Source organism: Benincasa hispida, chromosome 7 (assembly GCF_027475165.1).
Source record: "Benincasa hispida cultivar pf3 chromosome 7, pf3_genome.v1.1, whole genome shotgun sequence".
Lineage (NCBI taxonomy): Eukaryota > Viridiplantae > Streptophyta > Magnoliopsida > Cucurbitales > Cucurbitaceae > Benincasa > Benincasa hispida.
This window is the reverse complement of record NC_143484.1, coordinates 49,633,218-49,658,198: the sequence shown is the minus strand read 5'-3', so window position 1 is coordinate 49,658,198 and position 24,981 is coordinate 49,633,218. Positions and strand designations below refer to the sequence as shown.

The window sequence follows — 24,981 nt, the reverse complement described above, 5'->3', positions numbered from 1 at the left end:
TTTTCTTTCTTTTTCCACTAAAAACATTATTCTTTATTCAGGAAGAACACACAAGAATGAAATGTAATTATAATTAATACACAAGAATTAGAGTTCTCATAGCCATGGAATCAAAAACACACAACACACAAAATCAACTGGATGTCAATGTGCAATTATTTCTCGACTCCAGAAGATGAAGCTTCGTCGTACGTCTTCTTCCATGGATTTAGCTTAGCAGTGACGCAAGTTGCTGGCCGGTGGTCTAACTTCTAAGGCTCCTCGTCGATTGGGTTCCGGTTACTATCTCTGTAAAATCAATTCCCGTAAATGTGTGATTAAGTTTCAACAACACAAGATTCCGATCATACGAATTGATTTCAGACGAGGGTTATTCTCAAACGAAGATAGATCGAGCATGGAGGGGATTTCATTCAATCGGATTTGTTATCCGTACATTTTAAATCCAGAGGAAAAACAGGGTGACGGCCAGGAAAATACCTTTCCGTTTTCTTGGATTTCCGGCACCTCGTAGAGATCGGCGGTGATCTCCGTCAACCATAATCCGGGGAAAAGCGTCTGTAATGGAGAAAACCCAATTTCAGAGAAGATTAAAAAGAAAAAAAACAGAAGAATGAGAAGAACCCTACATCCATTTGATTTTGTACAATTCTGGGCCGCTTTTTGGGCCTTCGCGGCGGCCTACGTTCAATCATAGCCATGAAATCCTCTTCGATCTCCTTTTTGGAAAGTGATACCGAGAATTTCTCCCTTTCCTTCTTCTCCGTTACCAATCGCCGCCCTGAGGACTTCACGCTACCGCCGCCGTCACCGCTTCTCAACGGCGAATTACGAATCGCCTTTTTCTCCGACCTCTTCTCGATCTTCAACACTTTGCCGCCACCACCGCCTCTACCTTCGGAAATTGTATCAATCGGAGCCTTCGACGGCGCCTTCCTCACCCTCAAACTCCACGGTCTTAACTCCTTCTCCGGTGCCGGCGCCGGTACCGACGCCGGCGGCGGCGCCGCCGGAATTTGTTTCACCGGGGTAGTCATATCGTCGTCATCCTCATCATCATCGTCGACCACTCCATCTCTCCAGAATGCAACCTTCATTCTATCGGCAGCGGTTTTTAGATCAATCATGAGTTTCTCTCTCACCGCCGCTATATCTTCATCGCCATCGTAATTATCGTGGATCTTGGATTTAGAAGCCCTAAGTCTCTTACCGGAATCCTTAAATAACGCCGGTCTGTCCGTGTGAAACTTCCGGCAGTTCCACCGGTGGGCGGAAGAAGGGCGGCGATCGACGGGCGGAGGAAGGTCGTCGTCTTCGGTGTGAGGGGCATCGGAGTCTAATTTCATACAGCGGAGATACCTCTGATTTCCCCACTTCAAGAAGGGGAGGGTGAAATTGTGAAGCGGCTTCGATCTCTCGAGTCCCATCGCCATGGAGTTTAGTGGTGTTTGTTCGGAATCGGGACAAACCATAACCTCGCCGACAGAGAATGGAACGGCGGAGATCAGATCGGTTGGGCTAAAACAATATCGGGAGAGAAAATACAGAAAACTCAGAGAGATTTTTGAGGGTCCATTGGTTGGTGAAATTCTTCATATTACTTAGGTTTGGCAAACGGAACATCGCCGGAAAACGCCAAATTATATACAAAAGAGAGTCTCCGGGTTTGAGAGGTGGGCTTTTTAATTTTGGTTTCAGGGCTTTTTTTTATTTTAAAAAAATTAGTTTTAATTTTGTGACACGTTTTTTGGTTTCTGTGGATGCTACTAAAAAGCGCCCATTATGCTATTATGCGCTTCAAATTGAAGATTCCAAGGGTCCAATATGATATGACGTCGTTTTGCTTTTAGGCAGTTGAAATTATTTTCTTTTTAATTAAATTTAAGTTTTTCAATCTTTTTCCTATATTTAATACAAAATTAAAGTCTAATAACCGTTTAAACTCTCTATTTATTTATTTTTATTTAAAAAATCGATAAATGATAAATTTACATAGCCCATCAAATTAACACACCTATTGAAATTTATTCGTTTCTAAAAATTTTCATCCTCTTACATTTGTTATTAAAATTTAGGTCACATTGAAAATTTTAAATTTTAAAAACTAATTTAAGAAACAAAATATTTTCAAAACAAAAGCCAAAAGAAATAATATTTATGTAAGTTAGATTTTGAAATATAATTGAAACTTAATTATTATCTTTTAAAAATATGTTCACACTAATCTACTAGGTTAAACTTTCTTGAAATTAATTTTCATGAAATTAATAATAATTACTAATGTAAAAAAGAAACCACTGTATTTTAATTATTAAAAAAGTAGTTGTATATATAACAATCAGGTCCATAATATAGTAGATATAGCATAATTTCAAAAAAAAAAAAATATGGAGATATAGCAAAATTTGAATCTATTTGAGAGTCATTATATAGCTATATAAATCACCTATACCTTTTGCTGTGTTTATAAATTTAAAAATGTAAAGAAAAAAATGCTATAAAAATTGATTTTGATTTTTAATATTTTACTTTTAACTCTTGAAAAACCATGAAATTTTTTTGGAAGGATTACCAAATCGTCTCATAATCAAACAACTAATCAAAGGATTGAAACTAGCCTAACAAAACCAACAATTAGCAAAAATCCTTGCAGGCACTTGATCCGTGGAGACTGGAATTCCGATTTGATGGAGATGAGGTTAGGATGGATGGGAACGAGAAGGGTATCCCACCTCGTTTATATAAAATAGTGCTATTGTTTCAATTATTTTTAAAAATTTAAAATTTTTATTTTATAATATAATTAACTTTTAACTTATATTAAATTTTGAATAAAGAAATCTAATTTTTTTTAATTACTAATTTAAATAAATAAAACAATGGGGTTTTTCTAAATATAAAAAAGTATTTATACTTTGTAGCAAAAACTTCCAAAAGTATAATTTTTTGAGCTTTTTTATTTCTAAGAATTTTCCTAAAACAATAATAATACTAATTTATTCTCTAGAATATTTACAATTTTAGCATTAATAATGAATTTTAATTGATTTTAAATAAACAAATAATTAAAACTATAAATATAAGTGGGGGATTTTTTTCCAATTTCCAAAATCAGGAATAGGATGGAGGACGGGCATGGGGTGCATCCTAATCCCGCCCAGCCGTGCCCCGTCTAGTTACCAACCCTACAAAAAAAATGTTAAAATACTATTTTGATCTTATTAATTTGAAACTTCAATTTAATTTCTATGTTTTCAAATCTTTAATTTTAGTCTCGTTTAATTAGTCTTAAATTTATTCTCTATAATTAGTTTATTGTTAAGTTTTTCAAAACATGTGTAAAAAGAAAAAAATTGAGGTACACCAAATTAAAAATTGTCCCAAGCAATTTATTATTTTTAATATATATATTAAAAATATCGGTTATTACTCTATTATTGTAAATTATCATTACTCTACATTAAAATATTTTCATATATTGTAATTTATTGGATGAAAACTATTGTCTCGACTTGTTTGAATAAATTTTTCTTTTTGAAAATTTACCGAAAAGTAATGTCTTTGTGAATTTTAAACTTCATATCAAATTTACCCATATTGACATTTAAAAAATAATAATAATCTTGGTGACGATAGGCTACATTTTCACATCAATGTGGTGAGAAAAATAGACATGAGTGTTTGTACCAGAAGCTAATTCACGGTAGACTCAACCTCAACTTTTTTTTTACTTCGCCCTTTGCATTGAAAGAAAAGATTCCAAAATCATATGATTCAATCTCAAACCCTTTTGAATGTAGCAGATAACAGCGGATGCTATCCAAATCTGGGTCAATCCCAGCAAAGACATTTCGTACAGCTACCTTGTTACGACTTCACTTCAGTCACTAGCTCTGCCTTCGGCATCCCCTCCTTGCGGGAATCCCTCCTCACCCACAACCGGCCAAAAAGGCAAGGACTTTTTCCGTCTAGATAATATTTTTACTTAGGTTTGAATATGCAACTCCTTTAAATGATTTCTTTTTGTTGTTTTACTATTATATTAAAAAAAAAAATTATTTCTTAGGGTTAGGGGTATACATAAGTTGGGTTGTATTGGATTAGGTTGAAGATATTTTTAGGATCAATCCGAAAATTCAAGTTGATTGGGTTGACAACCTAATAAAGTCTCCAACCCAACCCAACCCAACCCAATCCAACACTTAAAACTCTAGTTGGATGGTTGGGTTGTATTGTCCGGTTATAATTTATTTTTTCTTTTTAATTAAAAATATGTAAATTTATATAAAACACATGACTAATAACTAAAATTTCATAAAATTCAAATGCTAAATACCACAAATTTATGATATTTATTGCAAACTTTCAACAAAGACAAAGATCATAACAATTTTTTAAAAAAATATTAAAAATTCACAAATTAATCAATACAAAGTAATCAAACTTTAAACAATGAGAAATATGTATTATTAATATATATAAAATTCGGGTTGAGTTGGGTCAACCCAATTTTTTTAGCTAATACACAACTCGACCCAACCCAATCCAACAAAAAAAAGTTTAACCCAACCCAACCCTTATATTTTGGGTTGGGTAGTCCGATTTGTTCAAGTTGTCAGGTTATTTAGTACAAATTTAGTATTTATATTTTAAAATATTTATTTATTTAGTCTATGAATTTTAAAATGTAAACTTGAACTTTTAATTTGTGTGTATATTTTTTTCTCTTTGAGAAAAGAATTATGCGTATTAAATTTTAAACTTTTAATTTTGTGTTTAATAAATTTTTGAATCTTCAATTTTGTTTTTCATAGACTAATAGGGCATTAATCTACTAAATACTAAATTGAAAGTTTAAATCTAATTAGATGTAAATTTAATTTTACAACTAATACATCAATTAATTTTCTTTTAAAAAAACTGTATATATTAAAAACGTATTAAACATAAAATTAAAAGTTTAAGGGTCTATTTGACATTTTTAAAGTTAATGATTTATAAGCACATGAACTAACTTTCTATTTGGAATTTATATTGTTTTTTTTTTTCAAGATTTATATGTTTTGATTTGGTTTATTTAATTTGGCGTCTTTATTTAATTTTTTTATTACGTTATTTGGTTGTTTTAATTTTATGTCTTTATTTAAATTGTATGTAATTTGGTATTGAAGGTATTTGAGTCCATTTCATTATCTCAATCAACGTGTCAATGTATAGTTTGATTGTTTTACATTAAAGAAAACATCATTTTTTAATTTTAAAAAACATCTATTTAAATTTAATCATCTACGACATTACATTTTTTTTATAATATACCTATTAAAGTTGCTTTATTACATCCGGTTTGAGTTTTTTACATCTAAGAGGTTGTCTATATGTTTAGAAAAATATTCGTACTCTTAAATCTTAACTAACATAAACTTTTGATTTCATTTTAAATTTACTAAATCGCTAGCTTAACTTTGATCAAAGAAAAAATCTCCCAGAACTTACCGCCTACCACACAAATGGAATATTGTACAAAATTAAGTTCAATTGAAGGATAATAATTAACTACAATTCCATTTGGCTATTTTACTTTTTGTTTTTGTTTTTGTTTTTGAAAATTAAGCATAATAACACTACTTCTACTTCCAAATGTCTTTCTTTATTATCTACGTTTCATCAATGGTTTAAAAAACCAAGTCAAATTTTGAGAATTAAAAATATAGCTTTCTTACTAAAAGTTGTTTTTGTTTTTGAAATTTGGTTAAGAATTAATCATTGTACTTAGAAAGATAGAAATCACTATAAGAAATATAGATGAAATAAGTTTAATCTTAAAAAACAAAAACAAAAATCAAATAGTTACTAAACAAGGCTTAAATCTTTCAAAACTCCCTAATTTCAACCAAAAAACTAATTCTAATATGTTAATCTCTTCCACTCTAATATTTTTTTTCTTTCAAAATTCAGCTTTAAAATGTAATATATATAATTCTATTTCATTGTCCGATTCTTGCCCAATAATAATAATAATAATTTGAAGGATTTGTAAAAAATTGTTTCTCCAATTATATTGCTTCTTATATACATCATAGATTTAATATTCTTTCTATTTCAAGTGTTTTTTTTTCTAAATTAGATATTCACAATCACAACCAAAAAGTTAAATAATGTTTAAATTAGAAATATTGAGTTATTTCAAAGCCATAATTATTGTTGGTTAAGCCGTCCTCGTAATTCAACTTTTCAATCATTACTACACCGAGAATATTTAGTATTGGATAAATGCATACTTCTCCAATTACATATGATATTTTTTCTTTGATATAAATTACAAATGATGTAGAGTAATCAATAATCATCTACCTTTTACAGTTTTCTTTCATGAAAAATTAAAAATAATATTTTAAAGTTCGATAACTAATTGATTTTTTACTTTTTGTTTTCAGTTTTTAAAATATAGATTTGTTAGATAACCAATTGAAGTTTTGTTTCTCAATTTTAAAAATATTTTTTAAATTGTTAACAAACTTAAAAAATGGTTTCAAAAATAGGTTTTCATTTTTTAAAATTCACGCTTTATAGGGATTATCTAGAAATTTAAAAATCGCCTTGTGCGCCTACAATGAAAATATTTGCTTATTTTCTTTCTCGTGCAAGCTCGAATCCCACCACTACTTATTTTCCCTTTTCTTTTGTCCTTTATTTCTTTTTCATTTTAGAATAACAATTTCACATTTTATATAAAGTTAGATGGTAAATAATGTTGAAAAAATGTTTCTATTTTTTCACTTTATATATATATATTTATATATATATATATATATATATATGTATAACACTTCTTCCACATTCATTCTTGTTTGTTGTTTTATTCATTTTCTATTTTATAACGATAATTTTCACTTTTTATATAAAATCAAATGGCAAATAATGTCGATGTATTCCCATTATAGTCCCACATTAGTTTTCATTTAATTTAACAAGAATATCTTAAAATTTTCTTTTAACAATATTAAAACTTAAAGTAAAATAAACAACTTAAATTCGTTGGATTCAATTGATTGTTCTTATTCATTTATTCTTCTACAAAAAGGAGATTATATTTTCTATTATGTTATGAATATTTTTATTTTTATTATTTTTCTTCGTTTGACTTGTGATTGATTAATACATTTAAAATATTGATATTGTTTCATCGACATGAACTAAAAAAAAAAGCTTAAAAATCAAGATATAGTTTAATCATTACATTACATAGAAAAATATTATGAATATTGTTTGATTTTATTTTTCATAAAAAAATATATAACTAAAAAGTCATCCAAATTTATTTTGGTTTTTTCAAAAACAGAAAATAAAAACTTATCATTGGACGTGTTTTTAGTTTTTAATTTTTAAAAAATAATAATAAAAAAAAGTAGTATTATGGTTTTTGTTTCTTGAAAACCTAAAATAAAAAACAGATTTTCAAAAAAAAAACCAATTAAATAGGCCTAAATTAACGTGTAATATATATTTTAAATTACGTTTGGAAGTTGATTTTATTTACAATTTTAACCACCTTTGTGGCTGGTAAATTGTAAATAAAATAAAATAAAATAATAAAAGCAAGTAAAACCACGTTATAAACACGCATATTCATCCACGTAGTTTTGAAATTTTGTTCCTTAGCTTTTTAATTTTTTTCATAGTTTTTAAATGTAGAATAAGATGTTTGTTCATAGAAAATAATTTATTGTAATTTTGCGCATCGACTAAATTTTATATCTTAAATTTTGAAATATTTTAATTTAATGCAACTACTTAAAAAAATATATCCAATTATTTATTTCGGTTCTTTTTCTCACTATAGACAATATAATTAATTAAAAAGTTATAAATTATAATATAAAAAGATATGAAAATATTAGGTTGAAGTCAAAATATATCAAAACATAAATTTACATCATATATGTTACGATTGATTTTCTAAAAGTATATTTTCCATAAATTATTTTGATAATTATTTCGTATTTAGTCTTTAGTTTTTTAAATTTATATCAGTTTCCTCCAGGTTAAATTACACAGATTTTTAATAAAATTATAAAAACAAAATCAAGTATTTGAAAACTACTTCGAAAATTTTAGGTAGTAAGTGGATGACAAAACATATAAACTTATAATGAAATTAGTATTTATAAGGTTAATTTCAATAAATAAATAAATAAACTATTTCTATTTTTATTTTTGGTTTTTGAAAATTAAGGGCTCATTTAATTACGTTCCGTTTCTCATTTCTTGTTTCTCGTTCCCTATTTTTTTTGTTCCTTGTTTTCTCTTTTTTTTTAGAACAAGAAACAGAAATATGTTTGATAACTATTTCTGTTTTCTGTTTCTTGAAAAAAAAAATAAGAACATAAACTTGTTTTATAACTATTCTCGTTTCTCGTTTCTTGTATTTTTTCCTTTATATTTTTTTTCCATATTTTATAGTTTAAATATAATATAATTATATAAAATAAAAAACATATAGCCATTAAAATATAAAAAATAACCCTCAAATATTTAAATTATCAAATACACATAAGTCCCAAGTAAAATTAATAACAATAATACAATTGTTTCTATCATTCATATGTTGCTAAAATTTGATTTACAATATTATTTCTCATTCAAGTCATTTCTTTTAAATCTTAAATGATATAGACTTAAATCTAACTTAATTATATTATTATGTAAATGTTGTGGTTGTAAAAATATTAAAATGAACCTAAAGAAATATCTTAGTGCACAAAATTATATCGTAAAATTATAATTTGTTTCATAGGTAAGAAAAAATAAATTTAAAAGTATATATATAAATTCATATTGCAAATTTTAAAATTAAAAATTAAAAAAATATTTATATATACACTTTGAAAAGGAAAATTATTTCAAACAACAAAACTTTTGAAAATATTTAAAAATAATAGTAAAATATAATAATTATCTACAATAGACTACTATTTGTGTTTATCATGACACAATAGATATAAATAATAGTCTATCACCGTCTATCACATATAAACAGTAAAATTTTACTATATTTGTACATATTTTGGTTCATTTTCTTATATCTGAAAACAACTCTATTGAAAATTTGAAATTTGAAAATCAAAATAATATATAAATCTAAATATTTAAAATTTTAAAATTAAATGTACTATATTTGTAAATATTATGGTTCATTTTCCTATATTTAAAAACAATTCTATTGAAAATTTGAAATTTGAAAAACAAAATAATATATAAATGTGAATATGTGAAAACTCAAAACACAAAACTAAATTAACATACAATATAAAACAGTAATAAAGAAAATAAATACAAGTAAAAGAAAGAAATAATTATAAAAGAAATAAAAAACATATATATATAGAGAAAAATAGAATATAAAGAAAGAAAGAAAAATAAAATAAAAAGTATCACATGAGATATGATTCCAAAACCATAAAATTAAGGAGTGCTTTGAGTAAGCTTTTTCACCAACTAGCCAAGTCTACATTTGGATACATTTTAGAAACAACTTTAAATAAAATAGAAAACGGCAAAAACTACATTTTGTAGTTCATCAATTTTGGTCCCATTTTTAGAAATTTTTCTCAAAATTTAGAAATAAGGAATAGGAATGGTTATCAAATATGCCAGCTTCTTAAAAGGTAAGAAATAGAAACATAAAACATGAACGTTATCAAATAAGAAATATGTTTTTGTTAAAACATTTTGGCTCTAATTATTGTTATTATTATTATTTTGTAAAAGTTTAACTTTTGTGTCATGAAAATATGGCACTTCAACAATATATGAGTTAGAATTTGTAGGTTACTTTCTCGGTTGAAAATTTAAAATTCTAACACATAATAAATCTATTATGCCATCTATGCAAACACATCTCTGCGGATCTTTTTTAATGCACAAGTGAGAAATAAACTATTAACAGTAGATACAGAATTTACTTATATTATTTAATATATATTTTTTAATCCAATTTTTTTTTGTAACATTAATGATGATATCTTGAAGAATGTTTGAAGGGAAAGAAAGGTTGATTGGTCTTGAAATCCTTATTGACAAGGTAAGACATATGGACATTTGAAAACTTCTATATAGAATAAAGTATTTTCAATATTCATAATAGCAAAATTGTTATTTAAAATGACTTAACGTAGTAAGTTAAAAATTCCAATCCCCTTACCTACTAAAAAATAGAATAATAAAATTTAAAACTATATTAGGGGTTTAAGTTTACAATAAAATAAGTATTATGTGTGCTTAATAATAAAATTAATAAGTACATTCCAATAACAAAGTCAATGTAGATCAAAGAAAGTCAAAATTCTCATATTTTGACGCGTGGTTCAACAAAACTCATCCATTTTATGACTTTTTGGCTATTTTATAGCAAGAATTAGCAACTGAATTGCAACCTTTTTTTTTTTAAAAGAAAACAAACTAAATTTGATCTGTTCCAACTCTTAAATAATGGCTTCTTACAAAAATTAAAAGAAAAAGGAAAAAAAAAACTAACGAGAGAAATTGCATTTTTTTAATATTCATTTTAGAAAATAGCAAGATGTTTTTAGGTTATGAAAAATAGCAAGATTAATTTGGATTTAATTAGTTACTAATTATTATATTATAAAAATAACTCAAATAGTATCTACAATTAATTTATTCTAAAATACATATTTTTTTAAATCATAACAACCTAGATTTTATTGGTAGTTAAAATAGATGTTATTAAAAGAAAGTAACATATTATCTAACCTCCTAACACACTAAAATGTGATGTAAAAATTTTAAATTGAATGACTGGCCTAATAACACCAGAAATATCTGGTGATTGAAATCATAAAAGAACTCATTACAATATAATTCTTCAAGATTCAAACACAAAAACTCCATTCAAACTCCAAATATGAAAAACGCTCAATTGTAAAGTAATATTGGTTGGTAAAAAAAAAATTAATTACACTGTAATTCCTCTCCATAAATCTCTCATTTTTTTTTTTCAAAATTTAAAACATTGAGAATATAAATAAACTTGGTACAATCGTACAACACAAATAAATTTGTGGGTTATGGGTAATTTGAATGAGATTTCGAAACTAAGAGCGGTATCAGCACTAACAAAAACAAACATTTATAAAGTTGGGAAGAAGGAAATCAAACGATTAATCTGTAGATCAAACTTGAAGATTAATCTTTAGACCTCCATTCTCAAATAAATTATTCTTCAATTGAGCTCTATTGTTCTTCAAAAAGTCGTTAAAGAGAAATCTCACTACACTCTACAAAATATCATCCTATTTACTATTAAAAAAACTGATTGAAAAGGAATAGCAAGAACAAAAAAGAGGTTATGGATGTTTATTTGGACACTATTGGAAAAACAACAAAGATTAGAATTGATATAGACAAAGCAAAAATAAAAGGTTATGAATGCTTATTTGAAATCGATTAAAAACAACAAAAGTATGATAATTAATTTTAAAAAAATCGAAATTTCAATAAAATATAAGTGTTTAAAGAATTCAAACAATTATATATATAAAAAAGTAAAATATGTAAGATAAGATGATATAAAATGAAATAATTAGATAAATTTATATTTGAAAATAAAAGATTTGATCAAAATTCAAGATTCAAGGAAGCTGTCCTTTTTTTTAAAAAAAATCAGATTTCATTTATTATGAAATCTATAGTTATCAAATTTAATTACTATTTAAATATTATGAAGGGTATTTTGAGATTTCGAAAAAGTTTAATCAAATATCAAAAGATGTAGTTTTTTATAATTCAGAAAAAGTTGTATATTTTGTTATTTTTTCGAATGAGAGTATAATCGATGTTATAAGTCTGAATTTCTTAAAAGAGGAAAAAAAAAAAAAAAAAACTGAAATTGGGATATTGATGGGCTCTGCAATTCTCAGCCCAAATTATTATAGTTAGATGACCATAGGTCCATCAACAACAAATATGAATATGGAATAGTTACATTTGTTATTTGTCTCTCTTAAAATATTGCGTGAAAATTAGGATTAGACATTTTGTAAAAATATTTTTACATTTGTCCAGTCCACCCAATTTAGTAAGTGATCAAAATGACGAACCTTTTGTTTACGTGTACATCTTTTTTTCATTTGTTCCCGAAACGGTTTTACGTGTAGAAAATAGAAATTGATTTAAGAGAATATTAAAAAAAAGAAAAACATCTCAAAAATGGAATTCCACGGTCTTTCACGTATTGTCTTCAGTTTTGACGTCATAGATAATAAGTTTTAATTACACGAGTTGTAAATAAATATATTTTGAGTTAAAACATTCTACTACTTCTATATAAGAATATGTCACTTGGTTAAGTATTTTGTTGCTATGTTGCTTTGTTGTTAGAAGAAGTCAGTATAGATTCTTATTTCGGAATAATAGTTCGGAGCTCAAATTCAAATTGATGTTGCATTTTTAATTTTTTTTATAGTATTGCAATAAATATATATATATATACAAATAGAAAAAGTATCTAAGTACTTATAAAAATAGATACAAAAATACTAATAGACTTCTATCAGCATCTTTCATGATAGAGTTTTATTAACTTCTAATAGACATTGCCTTTAATGACTTTTATTAAAGAAGATTAAAATTTGGACATTTTGTGTAAATAGTTTTCATACTTTCTATTTTTAAAAATTACCCTTTTCTATATTTATAAATCCCCTAAAACTAATTTGGTGGATAATTTACAATGTTTTCTTAATATTTATAATAAATAATACTTAACCTAAATAATTGGCATTTGACGCCAACCTAACATTTGTGCAAATAATTAAAATCTGAAGGTTAAGACATTTTATATCTTCCAAAGACTGGTAGATCTAGATCTCACTCTCGTATTTATGATTTTATAGAAAAATAATAATAATTGAGATTCAATTAGATTAACTAGCAATAATAGTTAATTTATTACTAATTGTTTTTATCCCTCTGTTTATAAAAACGTTTCCCTAAATTTCTAATTTCGGAAAAAGAAATTTGCAACTCTGCTCCAATCTTCCTAGCATGGTGAACAAATAAAATTATGAATTAAGTTTCTTTTCCCTCTCTTTTGATGGAATATGAATTAAGTGTATTCATAATTTTTAAAATGTTTATTTAATTCCATGACTTTTAAAGAATGATTTTTCCTTATCTTCCCACTATTAATATGTTCTTCAATTCTAGTAGTATTATTTTCTCAGCCACATTCACAATGAATACAATTTCTTGAGAAAAAAAATACCAAAAATTAAGAGAAACTATTTTAAATGATAAAATTGTTAAAAATATTTACCACTAATAACAAAATATCACAATCTATCTATGATAGACCATAATAGATAATGATAGACTACTATGTCTATCATGTCTATCATGACACAATAGTTTATAATAATCTATCACAGATAGATTGTGATATTTTGCTATTATTTGTAAATATTTTGATTCATTTTTTTATATTTGAAAAACAATCCAGAAACTAAAATAGATATTTGAAAGCCTTTAAAGAAATTTAAAAATTCAAAAACTAAAATAGAGATTTGAAATTTAAAGACTAAAACAATTTTAGAGGTGGGTGTTGTAATTGGATGTAGAGAGATTTGAACCTTAGTTACTAGCAAACACTAATATCAATTAAATTATGCCCAGTTTCATTATCAAATTCTGCCATTACGAAACTTTAAATTTGTTGGAGAAAATTTGAGTTTTAAAAAGGAAAAAATGCTTTTGAGTCCCACATTGCTTAGGTTGGAAAGTGGAATCTACATTTTATATTCCTACCTTGAGTTATGGGGCCCATGTTTTAGAGGGAGTGAGGAGATAAATTAATCTGGGTATGGTAGACATCCCAAGTGCACCGTCATTCGATCGGCGAGGTGAGGCAAGCGTGTGGGATTATTTTTTGGTTAAAAATATTTTTTCCTTATTTCCTTATTTCCTTATTATTATTATTATTATTTAATTTCTTCATTCAACTCCTTTAACACATACCACGAGCCAATCAACTCTTTCGTGCGCTCCACACACCTGCATGTTCATTGGCTATGCGTTTTCTACGTAGTTTTTCATTGGTCCTCTACGCTTATAAAAGGCGCACGCCATTTTTCATTGTCATCACAACAAATTAATTATTCCATCTTCTCTCTCGACTTCTCATATTCTCTTAGTTTTCGAGCAAGTCTCTGAAGAGTGTGAGTTTTTTGATCGAGTACTGTGCAACTCTGGTCGAGACAATTTTGAATATTTTGGGTTGTTTTATACTAGGGACGATGTGACAATTCTGTAGAACTACTTGCACACTTGGATAGAGCCGCGAAACGTCTTAAAGAGAGTGATATCTGCAAATCAGCCTGTAACGAGTTTTTTGTTTTGCAGGTTCCATTTTTCTAACAATTGTCATTCATGACTGTTCGCTATTGTCAAATCTTGACCGTTGGAGAGTAGTCGGTTCCAACATTTTTAAGACGATTCATCTGTCAATTCTGTCATGGCCCTTTCAAATCAGAACGATATTATGACCTCCGACATCAATCGTCCTTTCGATTTGAAGGAGCGAACTTTAAACGGTGGAAGTAGAAGATGTTATTTTTTCTTATAGTTAAGAAGTTTGCCAAGGTTTGTACCTTGGAGAAGCCAACCGTCCCAAACGAAGACCCCACTGAACAATCAATAAAGAAACTAAGAAAAAGATTTTTTGTGTAAAAATTTCATACTATATGGTTTGACTGATGATCTGTATGATTACTACAGTACAAAGAAGATAACAAAGAAAGTTTGGGATGCCTTGTAGAAGAAGTACGTGTTGGGATTGGTGTCCTAATTCTCCCGGAGTCTCGTTGTTTTGTAAAGATACACATTGTTTAATGAATAAAATAAGTGTTATTTAATTCTGACATTTACTCATATCCAATAAACAAAGCTCCTTAGTTATCTTATGTGAACTTAAGCATGTATATGTGATATCCAAGTAGATCATGCCTTAAGTGATAACCTAAATAGGTCTGTAGTATAAGGATTAAGGTGGGATACCTGATCCTTGTGACAATACGGATGCAGCCCGCTTTGTAGAGGTTTGCAAGTGTTGTAAACTACTACAGATGGTAGATCCTGGCCATTCACGTGGAGACGTGCGAGCAAGGGTGTCCTATACAAAAACTTTTTTGAAATTTCTCTCGGCAAAAAGAATCTCACGGAGTTGTCAAGTAAATATAGATTTACTAAACGACAGCTTGGCAAGCTAAATGATCGTGCAGTGGTGAGTTAAACGATCGTACAGTATTTACCAAACAATCGTATAGCTTTTACTAGACAATCGCTTACCCAAAGTAAACGATCGTGTAGTGTCTTTAGTCAACAGACCGAGCTAAATGATGAGCTAAACCATCGCATAACTTTTGCTAAACCATTGCATAGCTTTAGCTAAACGATTGGGCATCAACCTATACGATAGGTCTCTGCCATCTCCCACTTGTCTAATCGTGTACATGATCGGTGTTTCCTCATTCGTCTGCCTCATACCAAGTCCATACAGAGCCCACCCTCTGGATTCTCACATCGAGAATACAAAGGTAGCCTTGTTGGTGGTGTCATACTCAACTTGGTACCATCGAGATGCTGTGGAGGCCATTTGTGCTGTTGTTGAGGAGTTTGTGGCCGAGGTGATCGCTGAGGACGAGCGTGATGTTTGTGTTGCTGTGTTATGATTGTATAGATCGAGCGTTCGAGGTTGCTATTGTTCGAGCGGTCATGCGCAAAGGAGCGTGGAGATGCATCTTCAAATGTTCGTAGAGTTTTCTCTTTGTTCATTTGAGTTATTCATGCTATAATTTCGTATAACCGCTTATTTCTGTACGACTGTAAATGAATTGTTCATTCATGATTATAATTTGGAATGTTCTTGTTTCCGCTGCTCATAGAAATCTCGAATCCAATTTCCTTTAATTGGTATCAGAGCCAGGTCTTATACAAACTCTTTGAATTACAGACTCGATTGCAAAGTTAATTTCGCCCAAAAACACAGGGGTCCTTACAATTAACATTTTGTAATACCGAAAACTTTAACAAAAGGCAATTTAAACCCGAAACATTCATGAAGAAATTACTTGAAAGCATGCACATGCATCATGAAATATAAGAGTCATATTTTGTATGCAGTGAGCATTCTCATGCATCATCCTTTTATTCTAAGTGTTATAGCCTAAGGGTGAATGGAAGCATGTTTTGCTTGTTTCATTGCCGTTTTGTATAAGTGTTATATAAAAGAAGTAGCAATGAATGGACAATGCATTGAGCATGACACTTAGGCTATTTATAAGCATTATGAATGCCTTGCATGTGTTAGCTTAGCATTGTGGTGGTTTTTTCCGTTTATAAGTGTTATAAAGGAAATTAGACCTAAAATTAATAATTCAGAGTTGCATGCGGACTTAGGGTGAACTCAAGTTTTTTAAAATGGTTTTAAAATTGGATCGAGATAGACCTAAGTTCAAATGATTCTAAAGAGTTTAATAACCTAGATTAATCTTTTAAAATCGGTTTAATAGGACTAAATTGGTTGAATAAAAGATTAAATTTGTTGTAAACTTATCTATAAGGGACCTTTTGTCTAAGGCGGGTTCTGACTAGGCTGGGGTTCTTAAGTTGATGGAAACGTCACACCCCTACCTAGGAACTTACCTGGAAAGGTGAATTAGATAGATTTTCAACAAGCATACGACAATTTGGTCAAAGATTCCATTAAAGAGTTTAATGGATGATGATCAAAAGTTGTTTCACTATCCAAGGTAAATGTTACTCTTGGGAAAACCTAAAAGTCACTTAGTTAAAATCCTTAGCCGTGTTTTTTTTCTAAGTAAGCTAAACCCTAGGTTATAAAATACTCAGTGAGAGGAAGAGGCATATTAGATATGTCTATGATTCTACTCACGTTTCTCCCTGTATGTTCACATCGTGAGATTCATGCTTAGCCTCGTGGTGCCTTGGGAGCATCCCCCTTCGGATGGTGTTTGCATGAGTCAATATTAAAGTGAACGGAGAGAGTGTTTATAGTAAGTGGGTGAAGGATGTGTGTCAACACGTCCTATGGTCTCTGTCATTGGTTCATACCGTGAAATCATTCTGTACTCCCTCGTGTCGCCTTTGGTGCGTCCCCCTTCGGATGGGTTTTGTGCAGTTGGTCAATATCAAGGTGAACTCCAGAAATGGATAGGGTCGCTTTAGGTTTTGCCCCAATCGGATTTTTTCCCTTTGGATTGGCCTTTTGGGACGGACCTCTAGGGCTTAAAATGACGGGTCACACTTAGAGAGATTGTTAAGTAAGTTAATGATCTCTTGGCTAAATCAATTATGGCTAGTCGTTATAGGAGCAAGAGTTGTTCTGGTATTAATGACTGGTTGAGAACTTCTTAATTCAGAGGAGGGATAATTGACCTCCTTTCGACGAATTTTGTCCTAAACCTTTGAAGCATCATTGCAAAACTAGATGTCACACGGGGTTCATGTTAGTTTTGCTAAAACCTTATTGGATATTGTTTTGTTTTACAACGGGTATTTGCTTAAAACCTAACGTAGGTCAATGTGTTTTTCTTTTCAGCAACTCATTAGTATTTCCGTTTAAAGCTTTTAAAATGATCGATTACTTACAGTGGAAAGAATCATGTGAAACAAATTTCATGGAAAACGACCTCGATCCCATTACTTTCTAAAAGAGGATACGAGACAGTAAATATGATTTATTAGTCTTGGAGACGTATGTGGTAGAGAATGATGATTCTGCCTGGATCCTCGATTCAGGTGCTACCAATCATGTCAGTTCCTCTTACCAAGGATTTAGTTTCTGGCAAACGTTGCCACAGGGAGAGATGACTCTTCGAGTCGGTACTGGTGAGGTTGTTTCAGCTGTTGCTATAGGCAGACTGAAGTTATTTGTTGACAAGAAACGTTATCTGTTACTGGATAATGTTTTTATAGTTCCTCATATTAAGAGGAACTTAATCTCGGTTTCTTGTCTCATTGAACAAGGCTATACCGTCTCCTTTTCTGAGAACAAATTATTTATTTTTCAAGAATGGAATGGAGATTGGTTATGGTTCAATAGAAAATAACTTATATGTACTAAGGCCGTTAGTCATAAAAGCCGTGTTTAACACTGAAGTGTTCAGTATGACAATAACAGCTAAAATACCAAAGGTTTCTCTTAAGGAAAATGCCAATCTTTAGCATCTTAGGTTAGGTCACATCAACCTCAATAGGATTGAGAAGTTGGTACAAAATGGACTTCTAAAGAGTTTAGAAGAAAACTCCTTACCGGTATGTGAATCATGCCTCGAAGGCAAGATGACCAAACGACCTTTTACTAGAAAAGGGTACAGAGCCAAGGAAGCCTTAGAGCTTGTACATTCAGACCTCTGTGGTCCGATGAATGTTAGAGCTCGAGGTGGGTATGAATATTTCATCTCTTTCATAGATGATTATTCAAGGTTTGAGTATCTCTTCCTAATGCAACGTAAGTCTGAAGCCTTTGATAAGTTCAAGGAGTATAAGGCTGAAGTTGAAAACTTGTTAGGTAAGAAGATAAAAACACTATGATCTGATCGTGTTTGAGAGTATATGGACCTCCAATTCCAGAACTATATGATAGAACATGGGATTGCGTCCCAACTCTCGGCCTCTGGTACACCTTAGCAGAATGGTGTATTAGAAAGGAGAAATAGAACCTTATTGGACATGGTTCGGTCTATGATGAGTTATGCTCATCTTCCAGACTCGTTTTGGGATTATGCAGTGGAGACTGCATGTTATATCCTGAACAACGTTCCCTCGAAAAGGGTTTCTGAAACACCTTTTGAGTTACAGAGAGGGCGTAAAGGTAGTTTACTCCACTTCAGGATTTAAGGCTGTTCAACACATGTGCTAGTGACTAACTCAAAGAAGTTGGAACCACGTTCGAAGATTTTCCTCTTTGTAGGCTACCCCAAGAAACGAGAGGTGGATACTTCTATGATTCGAGTGAAAACAAAGTGTTTGTTTCCACTAATGCTATCTTCTTGGAAGAAGACCACATGAGGAATCATAAGCCCCGAAGTAAGCTCGTTTTACGTGAGATCTCTACTGAGACTGAGACTGCTGAGGGTTCAACAAGAGTTGTTGAACAGGCCGATAGATCAACAAGAGTTGTTGAGGTTGGAACCTTTAGTCAACCAGCTCAAGAATTGAGACTGCCTCGATGTAGTGGGAGGTTTATGAACTCACCGGATCACTACATAGGTTTGACTGAAGCTCAAAACGTCATTACAAATGATAGGGTCGAGGATCCGTTGTCTTTTAAGAAGGCAATGGAGGATGTTAATAAAGATGGATGGGTTAAGGCCATGAACCAGAAAATGGAGTCTATGTACTTCAATAACGTCTGGGAGCCTGTTGATCCACTTGATGGGGTAAGACCTATTGGGTGTAAGTGGATCTATAAGCGAAAGAGAGGTGTAGATAGAAATGTAACCCTTTAAGGCTAGACTCGTGGCAAAGGGTTATACCCAGGTTGAGGGAGTTGACTATGAGGAAACTTTCTCACCTGTTGTCATGCTCAAGTCTATCCGGATTCTCCTATTCATAGCCATGTTTTATGATTATGAAATATGGCAAATGGACATCAAGAATGCCTTTCTTAATGGTAATCTTGAGGAGACCATCTATATGACTTAACCAGAGGGGTTCATCGTTCCAGATCAAGAGCAAAGAGTTTGCAAGCTTAATAGATCCATTTATGGGCTGAAACAAGCATCTAGATCTTGGAACATTAGATTTGACACTGCTATAAAGTCATTTGGCTTTGACCAGAAAGTTGATGAGCCTTGTGTTTATAAGAAGATCATCAATAGCTCAGTAGCTTTCATGGTACTGTATGTGGATGATATCGTACTCATTGGGAATGACGTAGGATATCTGACTGACATTAAGAGTTGGTTAGCTGCCCAGTTCCAAATGAAAGATTTGGATGAGGGACAGTATGTTCTCGGGATCCAGATTATTAGAGATCGCAAGAACAAATGGTTAGCCTTGTCTCAGGCATTGTACATTGATCAAATGTTGATCAGGTATAGGATGCATGATTTCAAGAGGGGTTTGTTACCCTTCAGGCATGGAATCATTCTGTCTAAGGATCAATGTCATAAGACACCTCAAGAAGTTGAGGAGATGAGACAAATTCCCTATGCTTCTACTGTAGGAAGCTTGATGTATGCAATGTTGTGTACCAGACCTGACATTTTCTATGCAGTAGGGATTGTCAGTCGGTATCAGTCTAATCCAGGATTTGATCACTAGACGGTGCTCAAGATGATTCTCAAGTATCTTCGGAGAACGAGGGACTACATGCTTGTGTATGAAGATAAGAATCTGATTCTTACTAGATACACGGACTTTGACTTTCAGACCGATAGAGATTCTTGTAAATCGACATCGGGGTTAGTGTTTACTCTGAATGGAGGGGCTGTAGTCTGGCGAAGCATCAAGTAAGGATGCATCACAGACTCCACTATGGAAGCCGAATACGTAGCGACTTGTGAAGTAGCTAAGGAGGTTGTTTGGCTGAGGAAGTTCCTATCAGATTCTGAAGTTGTTCCAAATATGGATTTGCCGATCACATTGTATTGTGATAACAGCGGGGCTATAGCAAATTCGAAGAAGCCTCGGAGTCATTGTCGGGGTAAGCATATAAAACGAAAATATCACCTGATCAGGGAGATTGTGCATCGCGGTGATGTGATAGTCACGAAAATCGCATCGGAGCACAACATTGCTGATCCCTTTACAAAGGCCTTCACGACTAAAGTGTTCGAGGGTCTAGAGAGTCTGGGTCTGTGGGACATGCAACATCTTGTCTAGGGCAAGTGGGAGATGATACTGGGGTATGCCCTAGTTTGTTGTATATTGTACATTTTTATATTGTATTGTATGTTAGTCTCCTGAGTCATTAGAACAAGTGAGACATTGTTTAATAAATAAAATAAGTGTTATTTAATTCTGGCATTTACTCATATCAAATAAACAAAACTCATTAGTTATCTTATGTGAACTTAAGCATGTATATGTGATATAAAAGTTAATCATACTTTAAGTGATAACTTAAATAGGTCTGTAGTATAAGGATTAAGGTGGGATACCTGATCCTGATGAAACTATGGATACTGCCTGCTTTGTAAAGGTTTGCAAGTGTTGTAAACTACTACAGATGGTAGATCCTGACCATTCATGTGGAGACGTGCGAGCAGGGGTGTCCTATACAAAAAGTTTTTTGAGATTGCTCTCGGCAAAAAGAATCTCACGGAGTTGTCAAGTAAATATAGATTTACTAAACGACAGTTTGGGCGAGCTAAATGATTGTGCAATGGTGAGCTAAATGATTGTACAGTATTTACCAAACGATAGCATAACTTTTGCTAGACGATCGCTTGCCCAAAGTAAACAATCGTGTAGTGTCTGTAGGCGACAAATCGAGCTAAACGATCACATAACTTTTGCTAAACGATCAGTGTTTCCTCCTTCGTCTGCCTCATACCAAGTCTGAACAAAGCTCTCCCTCTGGATTCTCACACCGAGAATACCAAGGTAGCCTTGTTGGTGGTGTCACATTCAACTCGACATCGTCGAGGTACTGTGGAGGCCGTTCGTGCTGTTGCTGAGGAGTTCATGGTCGAGGCAATCGTTGAGGACAAGTGCGGTGTTCGTGCTGCTATGTTGCGATCGTGTAGATCGAGCATTCAAGGTTGCTATTGTTCAAGCGATCGTGCACAAAGGAGCATGGAGACGCATCTTCAAATGTTCATAGAATTTTCTCTTTGTTCATTTGAGCTATTCATGCTGTAATTTCTGTATTAATTGTATAACCGCTTGTTTCTGTACGATTGTAAATGAATTGTTCATTCATGATTGTCATTTGGAATGTTCTTGTTTCCGCTGCTCATGGAAATCTCGAATCTGATTTTCTTCACTACGATACTGAGGAGGTCGAGTCAAAAAAGTATGTCGTCGATTGTTACCTTAAGTTCTAGATGATGGATGACAAATCTGTAGAGACCCAGTCCCATGAGCTATAGAAGATAGCCCACGAAATAATAAGTGATGGTATGTCTCTAAACGAGTAGTTCCAAGTTGCCTTTATTATTGATAAGTTACCTTATTTGTAGAAGGATTTTAAGAACACCTTGAGGCATAAAACCAAGGAGTTTTCCTTGGAGAGTCGGATCACCCGACTAAGGATTGAGGAAGAAGCCCGGAAGCAGGACCATAGGGAGGAGGTGAACATTGTTCATGGGAAATTCGCCTATGTTGTGATAAAGCTTGACCAAAAGTCCAAGGAAACTAATAAGAAAGGTCAGAATCGTGGTTTCAAGACCTAGAACAATCAAAAGAAGTAGAAACCCCCCTCGGAAGAAATAATACAGTTCCTTTGCTTTAACTGTAATAAACCTGAACACGTAGCTAGGAACTATAGGAACAGGCATCCTCCCGCTGGTCAGTAAATCTGATAGAAGAACCGTTAGTTGCCATGATCACAGAAGTAAATGTAACCGGTGGTTCTGACGGTGATGGATAGACACTAGCGCTATGAGCCATGTCTATCACGATCTTAGTCTCTTATATTGAAACTAAGGATAAGAACATTCTGTTAGGAGATCACCACTCAATGAAAGTTGCTGGAACTGGCGAGGTGGAGCTAAAGTTTACATCTAGGAAGATTCTCACCTTGAAAAATGGCCTGCATACTCCTGAGATAAGAAAGAACTTGTCTCGGGCTATCTTTTCCACAAGGTCGGGTTACCCTTACTAAAAATAATGTATTCTTAGGGAAGGGTTATGTAACTGAGGGAATGTTCACATTAAACCTAGACATAAATAAAATGAAATTGTCTGTTTATATGCCGTGTTCCTTGAACGTTTGACATGCTAGACTTTGTCATGTTAATAAGAAATTTAGTAACATAATTAGGATGGAAATGATACCTAAGTTATCCATGAATAAATTTAATAAATGCGAGTATTGTAGTTAGGCTAAAATAACTAAAACTCTGCATAAATCTGTACTTAGGGAATCTGAGCCTTTAGATTTAATTCATCCTGACTTATGTGAATTTGATGACATCTTGACTAAGAAAAGTAAAAGATATTTTATTACTTTTATTGATGATTGCTCTAATTTCACTTTTATATTTGCTGAAAAACAAAAGTGATGCATTTGATGCTTTCAAATTGTTTGTAACTAAAGTAGAAAATGAGTTTAACAGAAAGATTAAAAGACTTCGTAGTGATAAGAGAACTGAGTACGACTCAAACAACTTTAATGATTTGTTTAACTCACATGGAATGATACACAAAAATACTGCATCTTACTCTCCTGAAATGAATGGAAAAATCGAAACAAAAAATAGGACGTTAACTGAGCTAGTAGTTACTATTTTACTCAGTTCAGGAGCCGTATCTTATTAGTGGGATGAAATCATCTTTACCGTGTGTTATGTCCTAAATAGGATACCAAAATCTAAAAACACAACTTCACTTTACGAAGTCCTCAAGAATAAGAAATCAAACTTATCATACTTTAGAACATGGGGATGTCTAGCCTTCGTAAGAATTCTAGACCCTAAAAGAAAAAAACCTTGCTAGTAGAGCATATGAGTGTGTCTTTATAGGTTATGCCATAAATAGTAAAGCCTATAGATTCTATGACCTAGTAAACCAAGTGATCATCAAACAAATGATGATGACTTCTTTAAGGATAGATTTTCTTTTAAATTGAGAAATAGTGGGGGTTCAGGATCAAGTAATCTAACCCTAGTTAGAAATCCTACCTCTATAGAGGAAGCTGACCCAGAACCTAGAAGAAGCAAAAGAATTAGCACCGTCAAGATTTTGGAGATGACTTCCAGACCTACAATGTAAAAGAAGATCCTAAAGACCTAAAAGCTTCCATATCCTCTGTAGATGCCAACTTATGGCATGAAACTATAAATGATGAGATGAACTCTCTTGAGTCAAATAGGACTTGGCACTTAGTAGATCTACTCCCAGGTAGTAAGACAATAGGGTGAAAATGGATCATAAGGAAGAAGCTTAGACCTGATGGAACATTTGACAAGTTTAAAGTCAGGTCAGTGGCAAAGGGCTTTAGATAAAGAGAAAATATAGACTTCTTTGACACATTCTCTCATGTCACTAGAATTACCTCAATCTGTGTTCTATTTTCTCTCGCTATCCTTTATAACCTCGTAGTACGTCAGATGGATGTAAAGACCATTTTTCTAAATGGTGAACTTGGAGAAGAGGTTTACATGGAACAACCTGGGGGCTTTATAGTCCATGGTCAAGAAAATAAGGTTTGTAAGCTAGATAAATCTCTTTATAGTTTGAAAGAAAATGCTAAGCAATGACGTGAAAAATTTGACGACCTAATCCATATTAGAGGTTTCAAAGTCAATGAAAGTGACAAATGCATTTACTACAAGGTTGAAAATGATCTTCGCATGATCTTATGCTTATATGTAGATGATTTGTTAATCCTTGAGTTGAATTTGCACGTCATAAATGATGTAAAATCCATGTTGAGTGCAAACTTCGATATGAAAGACTTAATAGAAGCGAGTGTACTCTTTATGACTCTAGTGTTACGTTGTTCAAGAACACAGGTGATAGTGTTAATCAAACTGAGTATGCGAGCATCATAGGCAGTCTCAGATACATTGTTGACTGCACTACGCTTGATATAGCTTATGCTATAGGATTACTTTGTAGGTTTACAAGCAGACCTAGTATAGAGCACTGAAATGCTATAGAAAGGGTTATGAAGTACTTGAAGAAAACCCAAAACCTAGGATTACATTATCAGAAGTTTCCCGCTGTTTTGGAAGGGTTCAACAATGCTGACTAAAACTTCCTCTTCGATGA

The 24,981-nt window shown here is 31.6% G+C and overlaps 1 protein-coding gene across 1 annotated transcript; it reads right to left on the bottom strand.

Annotated features, from left to right (window-relative positions):
• On the bottom strand, nt 1–1,819 carry LOC120080775 (uncharacterized). Its single transcript, XM_039035402.2, has 3 exons — nt 630–1,819; nt 481–558; nt 1–288 (listed from the first exon to the last, which is right to left on the bottom strand). The coding sequence occupies exons 1-3, from the start codon at nt 1,470–1,472 to the stop codon at nt 283–285; spliced, it is 927 nt and encodes a 308-aa protein (XP_038891330.1). The 5' UTR covers nt 1,473–1,819; the 3' UTR covers nt 1–282.
• Between the last annotated feature and the right edge of the window lie 23,162 nt (nt 1,820–24,981).

What these genes read in the sequence shown, in the direction of transcription:
- LOC120080775 (XM_039035402.2), bottom strand. Translation starts at nt 1,472, where the DNA reads ATGGTTTGTCCCGATTCCGAACAAACACCACTAAACTCCATGGCGATG. An exon ending in TTGTACAAAATCAAATGGAT is followed by an intron (nt 559 to 629) that starts GTAGGGTTCTTC and finishes TCTCCATTACAG; the next exon opens with ACGCTTTTCCCCGGATTATG.